The sequence below is a fragment of the Anas platyrhynchos genome, chromosome 2, assembly GCF_047663525.1.
Source record: "Anas platyrhynchos isolate ZD024472 breed Pekin duck chromosome 2, IASCAAS_PekinDuck_T2T, whole genome shotgun sequence".
Taxonomy (NCBI): Eukaryota; Metazoa; Chordata; class Aves; order Anseriformes; family Anatidae; genus Anas; species Anas platyrhynchos.
Window position 1 is genome coordinate 68,841,337 of NC_092588.1, and position 20,807 is coordinate 68,862,143.

Sequence of the window (20,807 nt, forward strand, 5' to 3'; positions counted from 1 at the left end):
ACTAATTAGGATGAAATGACATTGTCGCACATGGAATTAATTGAATTCTGCCAGTGCTGCTTAAACTCTTTAAGACATTCCTACCTAAATGAGCTCTTTGCTAATACAAGCTGAATTTTCAGCTCTCCGGGCCAATTTTTGCACAATAAGTAAATGGTATTTATGCACGGGGAGGCCTCAGCGTAATGCCCTCTATTGCAAATTCTAATAAAAGGCTGCTCTGTTTTGGCTCCTTATTAGAATAACACTATAAATAGCCTCTTTGTAGCAAGGACTTTTTAAAAATGTGGAAAGTTTTGCTCCAAAACCTCCTGGTGCACATTGTGCCACCATCTGGCAGATCTGGCGTTCAGGGCAGCTTTACCTCCCAGCACTTCATTCATGCTGGGGTAGCAAAGAGTGCCAGAGAGGTAAAAAAACAAACAACAACAACAACAACAACAACAAAAAAAACCACAAACATAGTCTTGGGAGAAAATAAATGAGCTGCCTGATGTAAACTAGCACAAAAAAAGCTGCACCATTTTAATATACCTTGTGAAGGTCCCGTAACGCTTGCTGAAGCAAAATTCATGCTGATTTAGTGTCTAAGACTGCAGGACTTAGTCTCCAGATTGGTGCGTGTTATGCTTTCAAAAAAAAAAAAAAAAAGGAACATAGAGACATTGCTTTTTTCCTACAGTAGATTAATTTTATAGAAAGAGTGCTGTTGTGAGCAGTATTGGCTGCAGAGGCATGATTGCCCTTGGAGCGAGACCAGATACATAATTCAGTGTAGGCAGAAAAAGAAAGATTTACCAATGCTGAGCAAGAGATGATCTAATGATCTAAAGCTGTTTTTATTTGGATGATAACATATTCAGGGTTGATATTTTCTTGCCTTTCCAGAAGACGTAAAGCAGTAACATGCCTCCAAAGAGCTCATGCATCCCTTTGCTTGGAGGCTTGCAGAAATACCACACTTCTTTTTCCTCTGTAGTTTTCTGTTTTTCTAAGGGGATCACTTATATTTTATTTTTCTCCTAGAAGATATTCTTTATTTATTGGCATTCAAGATTTTTTCCTCCATCGATCATCTTGAAGAAGCTCTGATTGCAAGAAATTGCTAGTGTATTTTCTCCTGTATCTGGGTCTAAGTTACTAGCACTGCAAGCATGTTTCTGGGTGGTCACAGGTAGTTAACTACAGCATGGTAGGAGTGACTTCTTGATGAAAATATGTATTGTTATTTAATAAAGGCAAGCCTCAGATAAGTTACTGGTAAACGTGTTTATCGTATTGTACAAGACTGTGGTAAGGGGTTGAGGAAACTGAGCATGAGTTACAAATTCCAGTTCGGATTATTGCCAAGCTATTGCAAGGAAGCTGCTGTCCCATCAGCTGTTCTGTTACTCAGCACTGGTGGGTACGTACTGGGTTTTCAATACGCCTTGGATTGGTGGAAATAACCAGAAGCTCTAAAGTTTAAGGAGATCTTTTTGAGGCGTGAATATGCTGAGGGAGAGGCCGGGCAGTAAGAACTCAAACAGCTTCTGCTTTTTGGGGTGAATTGGGAACAGTAATAAGTTATCAAGAGCTGAGTAAGGAAGCTGAGCCTTTTAAAAGAGGAGTATCAAATGGCAAAAGCCCTCTAGATTATGCACAGAAGCAGAAAAGCAATAGCAGTCCTGTGTGTAGCCAGGAGTTGGACTTGATGACCTGTGGGGGTCCCTTCCAACTCAGGACATTGTGACTGTATGGTTCTGTGTTGGAGAGCCACAAGGCCTTCCTCTCGTGGCGTGTGTGTGTCTGTCTACGAAAGGTGTCACCAGGACATGCAAGCTGAAAAGAACGGCATTCAGGCAACTTGGACATTCAAGGATTAAAGCTGCTCATGAAGCTGCAGTTTAGACTCCCTCTGCTAATATGTATTTTTTTAATGGCAGCCTTAATTACTCGATCACATCAGGATCTGTCCTGCAAAGTGCTGCCGCACGGGCAGGGCTATTAGTTGCACTGTGGACCTTCCTGCTCGCTGCAAGCACCGCTGTGCTCTTCTCTGTGAAAAAAAATGAGGGTCATCATTAGTGCTCCAGCAGTCTAAATATGACGCCGCTTCCTACGAGGAAACCATTTCTGTGACAGGGACAACCTTCAGGTGAACACAAGAGGTTTCAGGAGAAAAAAGAGTATCGAGACTTATTTTAATTTTTAATTTAAGGATTTAACAGGAGGGAGGCAAACGCAATAGGGTCAGGCTCTTAGCCATGTCTTCAGCGTAGCTAATGAGTCCAGCTTCACTCCAATCAAAGACAGTACCTCAGCTGCCAGATTTAAAAGGATAGCTCTCATGTAGGTGCAAGCAATACATGATAAATATCCTAGGTGTTTACTATTACTGTGAAGCGTCGCCTGCATCAAAGTGCTCTCAAGCCTGTTTCCTAGGAGGGAAAAACAGCACGCAGCTGACAGCTGTTCCCTTGCTGAGCAAATGCTTCTTCACAGGCATTACAGCAGTTGGGTAGCTATTTCCAAAAGGAGATGCGGAGCCTTCATCAGAGTTGATTATTGCCAGAAAGAAAAAGCCACAGCCTCATTTTCCTGTTAGCCTGATTTATAAGTTTTTTTTCTATTGCTGTTTGTTTGCTTGTTTGCATTGGCCTGGTAAAGTTTTCCAAGCTCCGTAAGAGGGGAATAAGCGACTCATTATTTTGTACTTGAGCTTGGTGTTGGTCACCCATGGCTTTTTACAGGGGCTACTATGGAACACATTGAATTTGCACGTGGTCAAAACTGCTTTTGCACCTTATTTTTTACCCCCGTGTAGCCGTTCCTCTGTTTGGGGTGAGAAATCACACGCTGCTCCACTGGATGATGGAGCATGCAGACGGGAATTAATGTCCCCTGCGAGACGCACCTGGGCATACTCCGGGACTACAAGCGACTGCTCAGCCAGAAGGAACGAGCTCGCCCCTAATGCAGCCTAGATCTCGGGAAGTCTCAGCACACCACCAAAAAGTAACTCAGTGCAGTCATCGGTATTAAAAAATGAACGATGCAAATTGAGGGATCTGTTAATTTTCTGAGCACTGCTGACCGCGGCATGTTCTTCAGTATCCCCCTCCCAAACCCGATGTTTCTCAGAGTCTCTGTTCAGCCTCTTAGAAGGGGAAGCACCGTCATGCATAATGAGATAACAAAACGATTACAGTCCTCACCAGAAGACAGCAACCCAGCCCCTGGAGAAGAGCACGGGGCTGGACAGCCGTCGTTTCTCCACGAACCCACAGGTAGCACAGCAGGAGCACCAGCAGACCCCAGACTTCCAGCCACGAGCCCAGGGCTGATTGTAAGAGCCTGGGGAAGGCGCTGGAGACCCAGGCAGGGTTTTGCTCCTTGTGCCTGGCTAGCCACACTCATGCCATCGCGTTACGCGGCGTGCAGACGGGACCAAGCACGGACGCGCGGCCGGACGGGGAGCAGCTGGTGTTACCTGGGGTGGACGTTACGCCGTGGTGCTCTGTGATCCCGTCTGAGAAATCTTGGAAAAAAAAAGGACATAAATAGAAGAGGACACACCACACTAGACAAGATGATGACGCAACACCATAACACCGCACTGCTTGATGAAACACAACTCCACACCACACCAGGACACCGTAACACCACATAACACCACACCACAACACTGTAACACCACACAACACCACCACAACACCACAAAACACCACACCACACACCACCACACCACACAATACCACACCACAAGCCCTACCCCACCACCCCGCGCCCACCCCTCATCTCCCCGCCGGGCCGCCCCTTTCCCTCCCGCGGGGGCGCTTTTGGGACCTCCCCGTCCCCTTCCCCATCGCCCCCTCAGCCCCGGGGCGGCTCCCGGCTCCTCGCTGCCCTCTCCCCGCTGCCGGTGCCGGTGGCGGTGGCGGTGGCGCAGGAGCCGGGGGCGGCCGCCCCTCACGGCGCGCTCGGGCGCCGCCGCCTCCCCGCCCCGCCGCCGCCATGGCGGAGCGGAGCCGCGGCGCCCGGCGGCTGCTGCCGGTGCCGGTGCCGCTGTTGCTGGTGCTGCTGCTGCTGCTCCTCATGGCCGGCTCCACCGCCAGCCCGGCGGACGAGGGCGGCGGAGGGCGGCGGGAGGCGGGCGGCGGGGAGCCGGGCGACGAGGCGGCGCCCCACGACTCCTCGTACGGCACCTTCGCCAGCGAGTTCTACGACCTGCGCTACCTCTCCGAGGAGGGTGCGCTGCGGGGACGGGACGGGACTGGGCGGCATGGGACGGGACAAAACGGGACGGGACAAAACGGGACGGGACGGGGCATGGGGGAGCCGTGGGGAGCGGGGCTGGCGGCGGCGGCGTTGTTCAGCACGAAGGCCAGCGCCCGCCGCCATCTTCTGCCCGCCGCGGCCTGCGCGGAGCCTGCGGGGACCCCACAGCGCGGGGACCCCACAACAGCGGGGACCCCACAGCACGGGGACCCCCACAGCGCCATCGGGCACAGCCCCGTCCCGCCCTGCTGCTTGTATTTCGTAATTATTAAGCTGATCTTGCATGTGATGGGGTTTGCGTCTGGCTAGGTGCGTTTTGTTTTGCAGCTGGGTAAGTAAAATAATAGATATAAATGTCAAGGGGGGTGGATCAAAACCTAGCGTCTACAAGGCAGGAGGGGAAAGGTCCTGTTTGCAGGCGTGTCAGTGTCTCTTCTGTGTATTATTGTAGAGCAGATAGGTGGTTGCCCGGAGTCATGAATCCCTCAGTGTCTGGCTCTTCTGTGTCTTAGTTGACAGGTGGTTGCAGGCCATCACCGCAGGCAGTTCCCAGTTCTGATACTCCTACCTGCTAATCCAGTGCGTATTTTATTTACTTTTGAAAGGAGAGTATTGTAAGGAAAACGTATTGTGAGGTCCTTTCGGCATCCATTCCTACAGCTCTGAGCCTGGTGCCCTGGATTTACACTTACTACCATCATTTGTGGCTAAGGAGTCAGACTTAGTTCTCTTACAGGTTTCCCAAGGGGTCTAGGAGTGCACGACGAGCTTGCTCAGTGGAGATCCCTGTCCATTAGCTGACTGCCCCACGCTGTGTTCATGCTGCCATAACGTGACATTGTCTGTGAAAAACCTCACACCCTCACTGCAGCAAAGCCATGCTCCAGCATCCTTCTTCATTGCAAACCTGAGAAAATTTGGTTTTCATTCCTCTCTGTTACATTGACATCAGGACCCTCTGATTGAGGGATTGTGCCTGTGACAAAGTAGTCCTGTGTCAATACAGCTCAGTTCTTAGCAAAGTATATACTCTCGGAACCCTTTCTCTTCAGTGTTACTGCTTTTTACGCCTTGTATTTTATTTGGTAATGGTTTGTTCTCATTTTACAGGTTACCCGTTCCCTACTGCACCTCCTGTGGATCCATTTGCAAAAATCAGAGTGGATGACTGTGGAAAAACTAAGGGATGCTTCAGGTCAGTCTGAGATAAAAATGCAGGTACCTTTACGTTTGCAAATGCTGACTGATTGCTCTTGAGAGCTTGGCCATTTTTCTATATTCATTAAAAAAAAAGTCTATTATTTGAGAACATACTTTATAATTATGGACTACATTATTTGAGGAAACAGTTATTTAAGTATATACGTCATGGCTACAGACTGGACTGTTTAATGTTTCTTTCATTTTCATGAGGCATTTACAAAAGAAGGCCTCAGAAGGACTACAGAGTGATGATATGTGTAATTCATTTATTGCCATAATGATTGTAAAAAAGTAATAGTTGCGAACAATTAATAGTACTACTTCAGTATAGCATAATAAATGTTTTACTGCCATTATACCAAAATACATTCTTTTAGATTTTCTTGCAGAAATATAATCAACTCCATAGCAGCAAATTGAAAAGAAAGGTTACATGCAATTCCCATTCCCTTTAGGTATGGTAAACCTGGATGTAATGCAGAGACCTGTGACTATTTCCTGAGTTACCGGAGGATAGGAGCTGATGTTGAGTTTGAGCTGAGTGCCGATACGGATGGCTGGGTGGCAGTGGGGTTTTCTTCAGACAAGAAAATGGTAAGACTCTTTATGTTGACAATGTACACACTTTCACATGCTATTACACAAATGGTTTATATTTTATCTGTCAGAGACAGAGCATGTAAGGAGAAACTGACTTGCTGACAACAAAGCACCATTCAGTAGCCATCCAGGAGCAGTAGCCAGGTCTGCTGTCTCCCAAAAAACTGCCTCATCCTTACTGACATGTCCTTTCCCTTCTTAACTAAATATTATAGTAGCATTTTAGGTTAGCTCTGACTGTCCGAATGTTACTAGCTTTTGGTCTTTTTATTAGAAAAGCCCTCAGACATAAGCCAACTCCTGTGGGAATGTCCTGTTGTATTTTATTTCAGTGTTACTTGCGCAAAAGGTACATCCAAAACTAAATAGCAAATAATTTTATTCTTCAGGAAATCTTCCACTTTCAGAGGTACAAATCAAATATGGCTTTCACTGCTAAACTTTGGATTTTTTTTTTTTCTTCTTTTGTACCTGTGTGTTGTTCCAGGAAAGCCACAAAGGTGTGAATAAATGGCTGCTACTCAGTTATATACATTGTCTAGTAAGCAATCTTGTTAAGATTTCTTCTTCTATCTCTCATGGATTTTACTGTCTGTGGTTTTATGCATATTCTTTTACTTACTTTTTCATTCAAAAGCCTTATTTTTCGTTGTGTTTCACTGAGCAAAACAGGAGCACGTATATATAATGTATGGACTGTAAAAATAACTGAGCAATAGACAATATCATAGAATCACCAAATGGTTTGGGTTGGAGGGGACCTTAAGGACCATCTAGTTCCAACCCCCCTGCCATGGGCAGGGACACCTACCACCAGACCAGGTTGCCCAAAGCCCCATCCAGCCTGGCCTTGAGCACCTGCAGGGATGGGGCATCCACAGCTTCTCTGGGCAGCCTGTGCCAGTGCCTCACCACCATCACATGTTTTACTGTGCTTTTTATAAAATGTTTAAAGTGCAGTTCATAACGTGGGTGTGCTTGTACAGAAACGCTCCTGAGCATATCAGAAAATACTGAGTCTGTGTGCTATATCACAAGTCAGAAGAGAGGAGTGTTTTATGTATAGTTGGAAGCAGTAGTTTGAAAAAAGACAGCTTAGAAGTCCTGAGCTAGGAGCCACAAAAAGCAATGTGAAGATTTGCACAGACTTAACAACCTTTTTTCAGACCCAAAATGAGAAATAGAAAATGCAAGGGTAGGTGCTTTTCATTCATTAATAACTATGCCTTAGTATGATGCTGCAAATAAGCACAGTAAGGATAGCAATCTTCTGTGTCATAAAGAGCTGTTCATGTTGTAAGAACCAGTTCATGTTTAATGTTGTGAGGAACAACTTTACAGCTAAATTTTGGGAGGAGTTTAGATGCCTAGAAGTGGAAGTATTCAATAGGTTTTTCAGAGCAGCTGAGCAGCTTAAACTTTTGGCCTCAAGTTGTAAAGAGATCATTTACCAATTTGTAACTCTGATGTACCTGCAGTAGATCTGCCTCGCCACTGCTTTAAAGCAAAGACACTGAACTTCAGTAGTTAGACAGACTTTAAAGAGATGATCAGTTATGAGTATGATTATCAATTTGTTAGTGTTACCTTGGCAAGCTTTCTGTCACATCCCTCACCCATCTTGTGTAATGCAGTATTTGGTGTCCTGGGATACACAGACTTTACTGGAAAAATGACTTTCCATTGAAACAGCTTGGCTGTGAGAAGCGGGCTGTACCTTGGAGGCCCTAATCCAAGTGCTGTGGCCTGGATAGAGAAGTTCAGGGGAAAAAAAAAGTACATTGGATTCTCAGTAGATTTTTAAAAAGTCCTATGACCTATTTCTTTGCCTCAAATAACATTATGCTTTTGCACCTGTGGACTTCCTTGCCTGCTGAGGTTCAAAATGATTTTTTTTCTTTCTTCGTGAAAAGCTGTGAAAACTCTTTGTACTTAAAAATGAGGCATTGGTGCTCAGAGGTACAACATGTAAACGTGGCAAATAAGTTATGGAAAGCAGTGACAGGCTCAGGACAGAACCTGGAAAGGTCGCCCGCAGCAGTACTGAGGTGCAAAAAGTGTTCAAGCATGTGTTTTACCTAGCTGTTCCCTTTTCCCTTCACTTTTGGCATGTCTTATACAGATTTACATAGGAATAGTTGCACTGCACCTTTTTCCTTATAACAAAAAACTGAGAGATGGTGCTAGCAAGCATTGATTGTGTCATCAGCATGTCCTATCAGAGAGATTTTTGTTGTAGAAGCAGGACCTGCATTTAACATGGTGCGGATCCCCACAGCAGTGGCATTCAGTGAAATGTCACACATCAAACTTGCACGGTGGTTGGATGGACCTTGACACTGGGGCTTCTACAAGATAGCACTCCTAAAATTAATGCTAATTCTTGAGTGCTCCACTATGACAGTTACCTTGAATAACCATTCCAATAACTGTATAATCTTTCTGTGAATGACCTATAGGAATAATTGTCTCACTTCTTTCTGTCCTTTCTTTGGTTGGTGGCTGTGTATGTTATGGGGAGAAGCACACGTCAACTACCCTTTCCTTGTCTTGTGTGGTATTCTCTATTCTGTCACTGTTTGATGAACATTTTGTGTTTTCTCTTAAGATAGCTGAGAAGTGATATTCTTGTAAGTGAACATGACAAGAGATTAGAAAAGACAGACTGTACTTGATGCTATTATTTGCCCAGACTGAGTAGATTCATCTCCTCTATCTTATTAAGTTAGATTGCTTTTCTGTCCGTGATGTTGATGCAGTGGGTTTTGCACACAGCAAGGGTTCAAGGCTGCCAGTTTTCCTGAAGCAGGATCCCAGAACTTGACATGGTACAGAAGAAAACAGCCTTCTACCGGTCAATTAATTGCGTGATGTCAGGGCAATACCATGTCTACAAATAGATTATGTATGTTAGGTTGTTATGGATCTTAGAAAAATCCAGAAGAAAATGCAGAGACAGTAAGGGTAAGCATATATTTACTCTGTGCTGTTCAGTCTAGATGAAGAGACATTGCTGGGAAAAGACTATCTGTGTATACATAACTAAGAAAAAGAGAACGAGAGTCCCGTGTCTTTGTTTTTAATAGCTAAAATTATCTATATAAATGAGGAAATGCTTTGTGACGCTCTTTGTTTTCCTTCTACCTAAATGTTTTTACCATGTAGGGTGGAGATGATGTCATGGCTTGTGTCCATGATGACAACGGAAGAGTCCGAATACAGCACTTCTATAACGTAGGCCAGTGGGCTAAGGAAATCCAGAGAAATCCTGCCAGAGATGAAGAAGGGGTTTTTGAAAACAATCGTGTAACTTGTCGGTTCAAGCGTCCCGTGTATGTCCCCCGAGAGGAAACGATCGTAGATCTGCACTTGAGTTGGTACTACCTGTTTGCGTGGGGTCCAGCCATTCAGGGTAAGTCAATATCTGTGCTACCAACAGCTGAGGTACCAAAATATGATAATGCCTTTCATCACTCTTACTAGACCCCCTCCTTTCTTAATGAACTAAAATTATGGCAGCATCGGGCTTACGAATGGATAAACAGGAAGGTGAGCAAACTGGCAGAGTCCTCCATGTCATGTTTTCTTGGGTATGTAGCTATTATCCCCACTCCCCAAAGCTAAATTTAAGTAAGGATAATTCACAGCTGGAAGTTCTGAATTCCTCTGAGGGGTGTTTATTGTTTACTTGAATTTCATTTATTTTATTCAGATGTTTAATTTCAGAAATCAGACAACTACTCACTGACAGTGTAACAGTGCATGGTCCTCTAGGTTTGGAAATTACTTGTCTTTCTGCCTATTTCTTTGACAAAGTTATAGAAAAAAAAATGCACCTGACATTATTTCTTTCTGCCCTTACCTATTAAAGGTTCTATAACTCGTCATGATATAGACTCACCACCTGTATCAGAGCGTGTGGTCAGTATTTACAAGTACGAAGATATTTTCATGCCATCAGCTGCCTATCAGACCTTTTCTTCTCCATTCTGCTTGCTCCTCATTGTTGCACTGACCTTCTATTTATTGATGGGAACCCCGTGACCTCTGGAAAGTAGCAAGGATTTGTCAGTGGAAGTTTCTCAGGATGGACGGATACACGGATGGATGATGCGTTTTTTATTGGGATTTATATCACGCCACCATCATCATCTCGCTGCTTTTGGACATAGTTAGCTTCTCAGAAGAAGGAAGTAACCATTTCTGAGCGGCAGAGTGGTGACAAATCATTTAAGAATAATCAGTGAACAAGTGGGAGAATGTTTTCAGTGTTGTGACTACTCACTTAAAGAAGAAAAGACTTTTGTAAAATGAATGTGTGTGTGTGCACGCGTGTGTGTATGTGTGTTTGGGAGAGGTGTCTGTGTGTGTGTTCAGGAGAGCCTAGTGATGGACATCTTATCAAGTAACAAAATTGCCTTCCATACTGCTCCCAGAAAGCAAATTTGGGAAAACATTATAGTGCTGTTTGGTAATTCTGGTGCATACAGAACAACTCCCAGGTGCAGTTTCTGAACTTAAGATCAGAATACTGACACTGCAGTTTAAAACTTAACCTTCAGTAATTCCATTTTTTAATTTATTTTTTTAATATTTATCAAGGTTTTCTTGCTCTGGTACTTTCCAAGACTAAACTTGCATAATCAAGCATGAACAGGATTTTTCTTCAGTATAGAAGAAGCGATGAATGTCTTCATAACAATAGTGTTTCAGCAACCTTCCTGAAAATAAAGGCTACTTCTTTTATGAGTGAGATATGAAGTTATTTAAATAAGGGGAAGGGAGAATGCAGTTATTTAAATTCCCCATCCATAGGAAAAACAAGTTTAAAACACAGAGAAGTTCCCAACAAGCCATAGGATATCCTCCCAGTCGATGAACTCCTTTTTTCTCTTTTTATGACAAAGCAGTGATATTGCTGACATGTAAATAATGTTTTTAAGTAGTTGTGCAGTAGTACCGAGAAACATGTTTTTTTTCTGTGTTGTATGCCTGTATATCCTGTTCATGTTAAAGACGAATATGGGCAGCTGATGCGTGCTTATAAAGAAATGGAAATATAAGAGATTATTTGTAAGGAGAGATGGGAATTAATAAAAAGATCAGTATCTTTAATTTCATCAAATCATTGCTAAAATGAAGTTACTGTAGAAAAAGATGGTCTGAAGAGGAAATACACCAGAAATTTTATCACCAATAAATGCTGTAAAGATGAATGCTAAATCTTATCAAACTGGAAAGTGTCAGAATGTATTTTATGAGCCATATAATACTCTGAAAAAATGTGAGTTTGTGTGGAGATTTTCTGTGCTTCGTTAGCAGGAAGCGTATGACACATCCATGGAGCAGTTGAATGTGCTTGGATAAGGTTGCTTGCTTACTTCCCAACTTGCATCATTGCACCAAAACTCTCTCTAATGTTGTGTGCTTGAGGACTCTGTAATGCAGGAGCTGTTAAAATACGCAGTGGACCTCCTTTGTATTTTCGTTGCTGCATAGAGTGTAAAAAAAGGAACTAGCTTTGCTGGGTTTGCACCATTATTCACAGACTGAGGCTAATAGACATTTTTTTTAGGCTCTGCATTCTTGAAACCTATGCTTTAAGTATTTAAAAATAGGTTTGAAAAGGAATTTGTCTCCATCACAAACCCCTTGCCCCCATTTTAAAAGAAAGCTTACTTTGTAATATGTGATACTTGCATTGATGTCTTTAACGAGTTGTTTGCCTAAAATTGCTGGACCTGGAGTTCAGGAGGGGAGAGAGGAATTCAGAGGGAAATAAACTTGACAAGTGTATACAGTAGCTTACTTAGTATAAATTACCTCTTGCAAGCTGAATAACCAACTCATTATCTGATAAAATATTTAGTGGAAACCACCTGATGGGGAAGGTCAAGCTTTGGACCATCATGGCTGTAAAATTTGGGCATAAGAGCGGCTGAAGCAGAGAGCTGAAGTCATGGTTAATGAGTTTTATATTAAGCAACCAGCTGAAGTGAAGAAATTGTTCAGGCAAATTCCTTCTCCTTTATGCTAAAGCGTAGGCAGTTGCGGGAGCTGAGATACCACAGCTCCTTCTCAGAGATTGCAGCTATTTAAAGTAGCTTCAGGGTTGCTTTGGTTTATGGCCTTGTAATTTACTGGTTTAGTTTCAGGCGTTTCCCTGATTACCCACTAAAAGACTAATTTAATAATCGAAAGGTACTGAAGTACGATAGAAGCCCATTTGGGCTCCTCTTCACTTCTTTAACACAGTGCTGGATGCAAGGCAGCCTGGCTAGACCTGGGCTCAGAGGTACGTTAAAGATGACAGTAATGATACCAAGGTAAACGTACAACACACACGTGGAGCTGCTTTCCACTGCGAGGCAGCCCACTGGGAGTCAGAGCTGCTTCAAGGTTGAAAGTTCAGGCTCTAAAGCAACAGCGAATTCAGAGCTGAAGCACAGCCACTTACGGAGATACCCAGTGCACAGCAGAAACTGCTTCAGGCCCCAGCTGTACCAAGTGCTAAATCAGGGGAGAAATACAGTTTCTTTCTTTTTTCTTTCCTTTTTTTTTTTCTTATTTTTTTTTAAGGGTTACTTTTAAGTGTGCTGCCTGGTGGCTTTGTTGTACTTTTCTCTTTTTGAAGTATAAGCAGAAATGTGCACTTCTAAAAAAAAAAAAAAATCTTTGACCCAAACTTCAAAGGACCTAATTAGCACTAATTAAGCGTCTCTAATCAAATGGGAGGAAATAAAAGTCCACAACAAGCAGCAAGGCAATCTGTTACTTGGCGTTTAAGTTGATGATTGAGTTTAGCTTTGTTACTACTCTCCAGTAAACTGTTCTCAAATTTTAGGTACTACTTCATACATCTGAGAAAAGCTACAATTCTTTCTCTAAATGCTTTGCAGAAAGCTTAAGGAGAGCTGAAAATATCAAATTAGAAGCAGGAGTTGCAGTAAGGTGTTTTTTTGTTTGTTTTTTTTTTTCTTTTCAGTGAAAAAAGTTTGTTGTATTGTGGTACTTTGAGAGTCACTCTTCAGAGTGGAAAAAGCAGGAACACAAATCTTGTACAAAGAATGTGCAAGTGTTTAGAAATTAGTATTTGGGAGTAAGTATGAGGACAAAAAGGTAATAAGAGAAATGAAAAGGCTTTAATTCAATGGTACTTAACTTTGTGTGGTACCTGCTGTCGTAACATTTGAGTGGGCATATTAACTTGTCATGGGAAGTGTTTTGTTTTTCATGTTTTCTTTCTTAAGACTGAAAAGTAGGATTGATCCCTGCTGTACCAAATCACTAAGAAGCAGCTTTCTTCAAAAGTAATTTTAAAGTGAATATGGCATTTCAATTCATTTTTTTTTTTTTTGACTTTTCTATGTAATGCGTACCAATATAAAACAAAGGAAAACGTCTCCTTCGAAAGAAAGCTCCTTCTCCAAATTGAACCACTTCTAGATTCCTTATGGTGCCTACTTGCAAGCAGCAGCACATTTAGAAAACGCTTTCATTTTGAGAGGGAGAGTGTCTCGCTGCAGGGTGACCTGATATAGAAACATAAGGTTTAGAAAAGTAACGCTTAGAGTATGGTGGCCTTTGGAAATTCGATTTTGAATGTTAATTAGAAGGATAATTAATTAGAGTGATAGCACTGGAAGAGACCACTAAGCACTAATTAGCAGGCTTGAGTATATTATTCTTTCCACGCGCAACAACATTCGGTTGTGACCATTGCTTGTTACACTAAACACGATCCCACCTTCTGCTCGCTCTGTCCACCTTGCCTGTAATGTACACATGCTTAGAAGCTGTTTGATAAAGAAATGAGATTCTTGGTGACAGTGCTTCTCACGAAGGGGCTTTGATTTTTGACTGTGGAGTCTGATAGGTACTCTACTACAAATAGTAAGTTAGGCGTGAAATTAGTGAAGAGTAGGGTAGGGAAGGGTAAAATAAGCAGAGAGGACAGACCTTTATAAAGGTTGTTTTCCTTCAATGGATTCAAATAACTATTTTTAAATATAGTTGAGATACCTCTAGATGCTGATTTGGCTTTTTTCTTCCTAAGAAAGCCTAGCAGATTTTAAAATGTCACTGGATACAGGGTGAAGCTTTCATCCAAAATCCTCTAATTATAAGGGAATTGCTCTGTTTTTGAAAGAGAATATATTGATTAGAAATTTTGAAATCCCTCTGAGGCCTCCGTGTCCTTATTGATGGATTGTGTTTGCAATTCTTGGACAGCAAGAAAATAAGCATTTATAGCTGCCTTAATCTGATGGAACCTCCCCAGGCTGGGTTAAACGTTGCCAAAGGTTGTGTTTGGCACTGAGTTTTCCAGTCTTTAGCACAAGAATTAGAGAATAACTGGAGTATTGTGCACATCAGCACACTGATGGTAGCTCTGAAGCTGGCTTGGGGCTCCATATCCTGGATATGGATATATATGGATATGGATATATCCTTTTCTTCCTTTTCGAGGAAGAAAAGCTCTTCACCTGTCTCCATGTACTCAATGACTATTGTGAAGTGGAAATAGCCAACAGCATGGCCCATCTGACACCAAATCCCTTAAATTCGTCTACCTTCTTTTGCCAAATTGTGGATGATATTCCTACTGTGAGTGTCAGTGCCCAGTTTTCCTCTGAAAAGAGCTGTTCTTGTCACTAGCCTATGTCCTGTACTCCTTCCCACAGCTGCTGTGTGCTATTTAGCACCTGGATCCTGAGAAGTCTTAGCCCAGCTGTGAAGAGGAGTTAGTGGATAAGGATGATGGAAACACAGCTGTCTTCGTGATTACCCAGGTCATGGTTAGGAATCTGTGCTGTGGACATTACTCCACTTACCTGTAAGTAAATACTGCTGTAAGCTGCAGGGGGAGGAAAGAGGCAGGGCTCCTCCTAAATCTTTTTAATTATCCTTACTTTCCTGTCCCTCTAATGCACCAGACATTTAAAAACCCCTTTAAAGAGAAGTAAATTGTAAATTATTCTCCTTTTGTGGAATAGACTCTGATTTCTAACCTTTTCTTTTTGGGGGGTGGTGCTGGAGGTTTGCACTGTGCTGCTCTCTAGGGGCAGAACTGGAACTTATACCTGGTAGCTTTTTACCAGCATTTAAATTACATTTTGTGACCCCTTGGTTTACCACACTGATCTGTAGCAGGTGTATTTTATTTTTTTAACTTCTCCACACGGTTTCCCCAGAGAAGAGCATTCAGTAGTAGCTTTAGGGGAAGGGAACATATTTCACAGAGCGAATTAGAAAAGGTCTAATATCACTCTTTTCTACAGATGCCGATTCTAAAAGTGCTAATATTTTATACAAGGTATAACTGGTCCAGAGCTTTAAATTTATGGTAGGAGTAGAAACATTGAAATATTATGGTTGTTTTGGTGCTTCACAGAATTGTGCATGTGCTGCACACCCTGCATGAACTGGCATCCTGCATCTCAGCCCTGATGCCACGGTGTGAAGAACAGTGGAGCTGTACGATGAGGCAGAGGCGACCTCCAATGCTTCAGGATAGAAGAGTGGAGAGTTTGTTAGTAAGGCTGAAGGAGAAGGACGGGTTGATGGTTACGTCAAACTTCCCGTTCGTGCATGACTTTGGCTCTGCCACATGTAAATCACATGAAAATGCTACTTGATATGAAAAGAAGGTGCAGAATCTGACTTGAACAAGACTTTAACTTTTATACAGGTCCTAGCTGGGTAAGGGATGATGTGGGCAGAAGGTCAGTTTCATGCCTTGAGATATGTACTCCCAGGGAACTTCAAGGCTTGAGCTAGAGGCTTGATCGTGCCCTTAAATTTAGAAAAAAAAAAAAAAAAAACATATCAGGACCATCCACACAGCAGCAACAGTTGGCTGCCGTACACGTACCTGCTCACTGGCCATTTTGCAAACTGCTTGGCTGTGGCAGTTCAAGTCTCAGAAGGTGGGAGCTCTCAGTCTTAACAGCTTTCTTTGTCCATTGTCTCTTTCCCCTAATTAAAATTTCATTATCATTATTTCTGTAATAGTGTGATAATGCCTAATGCAGTCCTTCCACAGCCTGCCCAGCTCAGATAGGGATCTAACTGGAAGCCTGTTGATGGCTGTAAAGAAAATCTTAATTTCCTGAGTACAAAAATTAATCAAAAGAAAATCATTTATATTTATTTACCATATGCCAACTTTTCATCGCTTCTTTTTTTTTTTTTTTCCTTTCTAGCTATTTCTGTGCAATTTATATGTCTGATTTTTTTGCAGATACAGAATAAGATCTAGGTAAACTTCCCTTTTCTTCACCTTCTGTTAGTATGAAAAAAATCAATTGGGTCACTCTTTCAATTTCACATTGAGTTTGGTAAAGCTATTTATGTTTGTACTCTGTAATTTAACTTCTCTAATTTGGGCTCAGATAGTGAGGTAAAATCAGTGTAATTTTGAAATGTTAAGGATGACTTGTGCAGCTCGTGGAGTCGATAGATGTGAAAAAGCAGACTGAACAGGTATTACGTTCTTTGAAAATCTGTGATTGCAATGGCAATAGCAAAGAATCTGCTGTAAGGAAAAGGGCAGATTTTTATCTTGGATTGCTAAATAATTTGAATTGTACTAATTTCTAACTTGCTTCCATGTTTCTCACTGAAGTAGGGATGTTCTCTCACTGATGTGAGGTTGGAGCATATGTAGAGCTTCACCACCCATGTTTGTAGAAAGGCTGCTTCTCAGAATAGGCTAATTTTGATCTGCATTTAGAGTGTATTTAGGAACGTCCTTACAAGATTGAAACTTTCTATGGCACTTTTAAGAAACATTTTCAAAAGTACTCAACAGCTGCAATTGTTTTATGGCTTAAATGCCTACTCATGGCAGTGAACGTTTCGTGGCAACTAGCAATTTCAGAGCATTACTGAATTTATCCTAGAATGGCTTGGGTGGAAGGGATCTTAAGGAGCATCTGGCTCCAACCCCCTGCCATGGTCAGGGACACCTCCCACTACATCAGAGGGACTAGAATTTAGTCTCACAGATCTCTCTTAAGCTTCACACCTTTTGGTTCAATTTCATGAGATGGTAATAGTAGAGGACTAACCAAAGGAAAAAATCACCTATATTCTGTGCAAAGGAGTAAAAACATCCTTGCTGATTTTTCACAAAAGTGATCTGCAAAGTTTGTATTAATGAAAAATATACTTCCCAGAATTAATATTTAGGCAGAGTAAATTTGTTAAATTTGTTAGTGTGTAAGTGTGCAAATCTGAAAAGTATAGAAGGCACTTTAAAAACTAATGGATAGGCTGTACTTTCCAACAACAACAAAAAAAAAGACAATCTTACATGTTCCCTTACTCGTAGGTGATATTTTCTTCTGTATTATTGTCCAAAAATATATGCAAACCTGACATGTTGCCTACTAGGGTATTATATTTTCAGTTTTTATGTACTAACTTCTGTTGACTTCTTTGGTACAAAAATCAACCTCACATTATTTTCTTTTTTATAAATACGATGGAAAAAAAAAAAAAGCAGTTCAAGAAGTAAGGGAAATGTTGTCATATAGAGTATTAGGATAATTGGAGAGAAGACACAGATGTCATGTTTAAAATCTAGCAGGAGAAAGGCTTATTGTTTAAACACAAAATATTACATCTGCTTCAGAGATATTCGGAAAGCAATGATTTGTTTTTTCAGTTTTTCATAGCTGGTGATATGAAACCAGTGATAAAAATCAAATTGAAAAAACTACCGCAATAATTTTCTCTTAAACTGGAAGTATCACTCAAATCTTGACACAAAAAGTCTAAGATGAAATTCCAAACCTATTAACTTCATTGGGAAAATGGGACCGTGATAATTCTGCGTGATGCCCCCAGCCTTCATTTAGGGAGATAAATTTTGTTAACATATTTGAAGCGTGGTGAGTTCTGTTTAGGTTAAGACAGATGCCTGGTATGTCTTGGTATTTCTGATTAATATATCCCGAGGTCTGGTTTGCCTTAAGCTCTTTGCAAGTAAGCAGACTGTCATAAGTGCATTAACTCTTGCCACTTGGTGTTGTGTTACGTAAAGTGAAGCTGAAATGTCAGCTGTACCTTTTGATTTTGTTCAGTGTTCTCAAGGGTAAACTTCAATCTAACATACATAGATAAAGCACACAAATAAGCACTTTGTAAGTATAGTGTTAGCTGGTATTCTGCCTTTTTTTTTTTTTTTTTTTTTTGTAGGCTCAGTTCTGTCTGCCAACACCCAGCATCCATGTGAAGATGGTGAGCTTTTGGTTGGGTGGGAGTGCAGAGCTGGGGCTTTGTAGTCCAGAAGTAATCATCAAACTTATTTATATTCATGCAGTAGTCTTTTTGAAAAAATAACGCTGGATGAATAGATAATGAAATTGTGGTGACCTATGGGACTATTTTACAATCAATGCATGCCCTAAAATACTGCTTTGTAACATCTGTTTTATACTAAATGTTGGTGTTAAAGTGAGCCTTCTTAGCCATTTGACAGTGACATACAACGATATTTATAAACCTGTTATAATAAATGCTTTTTTAGTCTAAGAAAATGTGTGGTGTGGCATTTGTAAAAGGGAGAAAAAGAAGTTCTCTGTGAGGCTAAAGTCTCTGCTGCTGCCCTGTGTTGTGTTAATAATTCCTTCCCATGCCATGGGCTTGAATTTATCCTGCGTAATTCCATGCAAGTCAGTGAGACTGGTCACAATAGCAACTTAACGGACGTGGGAGATGATTTTTTTTTTTTTCTTTCCACCATCAGAATTGCTGTGAAGCTGTAAGTAAAAGCAATCATCTGTATCTTAACAAATGAAGTAAAAAGAATGCAGGGGTTCCTGTGGTGACCTCTGTTGTGTGTTTGTGACCGCTGTGATGCAGCTTCAATCGTGATAACTATTTCAAATTGGGGTGTCCTGCTGTCATTGCTGCCCCACTGCATGGTCAAACAGAGCAGCTCCTGAAGTGGTGAGAACAGGCTTTTGCAAAAAAAGATGATGAAATTAAGCTGGAGATTGGAAAGGGAGAGGGGAGGACGTCTCAGCAGTCAGCAAGCAACAGCAGCTCTAGAAGTTTCTCAAAAAGGGAAGCTTCAATTTCCAAGATCTCTCAAGATTGGGTATGTATTCTAGCTCTTTGCTGACAGGCTGAGAAGAATTGGCTCAAGGCACCAAGAAATACAGTGCTTTTACGGTGTGTGCTCTGTTTGTGTATGCAGTATTGCTACCCTGAAGCTGCAGCCTGCAATGCAAGAAAGGGTGGGTCTCGTGAGCATCTCCTGCTTGTGCACAATACAAGCGGTCAGGATCAACAGCAGGTCTTAGATCTTACTCCATGTTGCAGCATGTAATGTATGATGATTAGTAAGGCATTTTGTCACAAACTGGACAAGGCCAAAATACCCTTCTGTCACTCAGGTCGGTGTAGATCCAGCTCTTGTTCCAAGCACACAGCTGCCATGTGGGCTAACCCTGAGAGATAGTGCTCTAGATCTTGTCCATCCCAGATTATTTGTGTGCTGGCCCACTGAATGCACGTCTTTTTGTTGATGCTGTTGACCGCTGTGCCTTACCACCGTGCATTTGATTCCCCTCATTAACTTAACAAGACTCTGCCCCTGAATAGTTCTAGTGCTATGCACTGGTAATGCCATTTACTTTAACAGAGCCCTTGAACAAAGTTGTTTCCACAATGCAGTCAGTCACTGCTGTAATCATTGGGTATTTCCAGACCTGCTGCTCCTAAGGGCTGGCTTTCATTTTCTTTTCACCACTATTTTGTAAATAATATTTAATTTGGAGTCATCTCACTTCAACAGTCAATCGGGTGAATCTGCATAAAAGATTAACTTTTTCCTGTAGGCTAAAATACAAAGGAATGTGCTGGTCACCTAAAAATACAAGGTTTACATCCAAATGATGAACTTAAAGGGTTACATATATTTTATTCCTTTGGTCCTGCTCTTATTGAATATATAGTGGTTTAAATATTTTTTTCACTCATCTGAAGAGATTACTTTTCTATTAAACTGCGGTGAATTAATGAAACGAGATTAACCCCAGCTGAGTGATCACAAATATTGAGCTATACAGAGCTTAAAAAAAAAAAAAAGATTTCTCAAGACTTATTTTCCAAGTGTACAGGCTAGTGCTGACATCTGGTGGCTTTATTACTGAACTATTGCATAGTTTCCTGCGGTTATTACAGGTATAAATCATTATTAACTTGCTGTTGTCTGTCTGCCGTGCTTCCTGGCCACCTCAGCATCCCATGTTTTGGTAGCATTTTTAAGGCAGCCTGGAACTTGTAGCTGCACATGCAGTGAATAAGAACTGTGGGTGGGTGCCTGGAATTGTTTCTGAGAAGACTCAAACAGCTTCAATTCAGCACATGCACAGTCATGGGCACTAATGCAGCAGCAGATAGAAGTGAGAAGCTTACTTATTTGTTAGGTAATATTTCACTTTATATTACTCTATGTAGCAGAGCATCAAGGACCATCGATACTTACCACAGGGGTATTTTTAGGCACGTACATGTTTTCTGTATTGCCACAGAAGAGTTCCTTTTCCATCGTTCCTGATGGCACCTATGGCCATATGAATGCCGAAAACACAAATTGTCAGTGCAATTTATACCTAGTTTCCCATTGAATCTAAAATCACATTGCACTTCAACCTTAAACAAGACCAGAGGTTCAGGCTGCAGGCACTGTTTGAAATCTGCTGTGGAATTAAGTTTTCAGACCTTGAGAT

The 20,807-nt window shown here is 41.7% G+C and overlaps 1 protein-coding gene across 1 annotated transcript; it reads left to right on the forward strand.

Annotated features, from left to right (window-relative positions):
* The first annotated feature begins 3,893 nt into the window (after positions 1-3,893).
* Positions 3,894-11,296, forward strand: FRRS1L (ferric chelate reductase 1 like). The gene is made up of 5 exons (XM_027451799.3): positions 3,894-4,231; positions 5,371-5,455; positions 5,919-6,057; positions 9,229-9,475; positions 9,935-11,296. The coding sequence occupies exons 1-5, from the start codon at positions 3,997-3,999 to the stop codon at positions 10,105-10,107; spliced, it is 879 nt and encodes a 292-aa protein (XP_027307600.1). The 5' UTR covers positions 3,894-3,996; the 3' UTR covers positions 10,108-11,296.
* Positions 11,297-20,807: the final 9,511 nt, after the last annotated feature.

Excerpts from the sequence above, each read along its gene's own strand:
- FRRS1L (XM_027451799.3), top strand. The coding sequence starts at position 3,997 with ATGGCGGAGCGGAGCCGCGGCGCCCGGCGGCTGCTGCCGGTGCCGGTG. Across the intron at positions 4,232-5,370 it reads GCGCTACCTCTCCGAGGAGG|GTTACCCGTTCCCTACTGCA; the intron begins GTGCGCTGCGGG and ends CTCATTTTACAG. Across the intron at positions 6,058-9,228 it reads TTTCTTCAGACAAGAAAATG|GGTGGAGATGATGTCATGGC; the intron begins GTAAGACTCTTT and ends TTTACCATGTAG.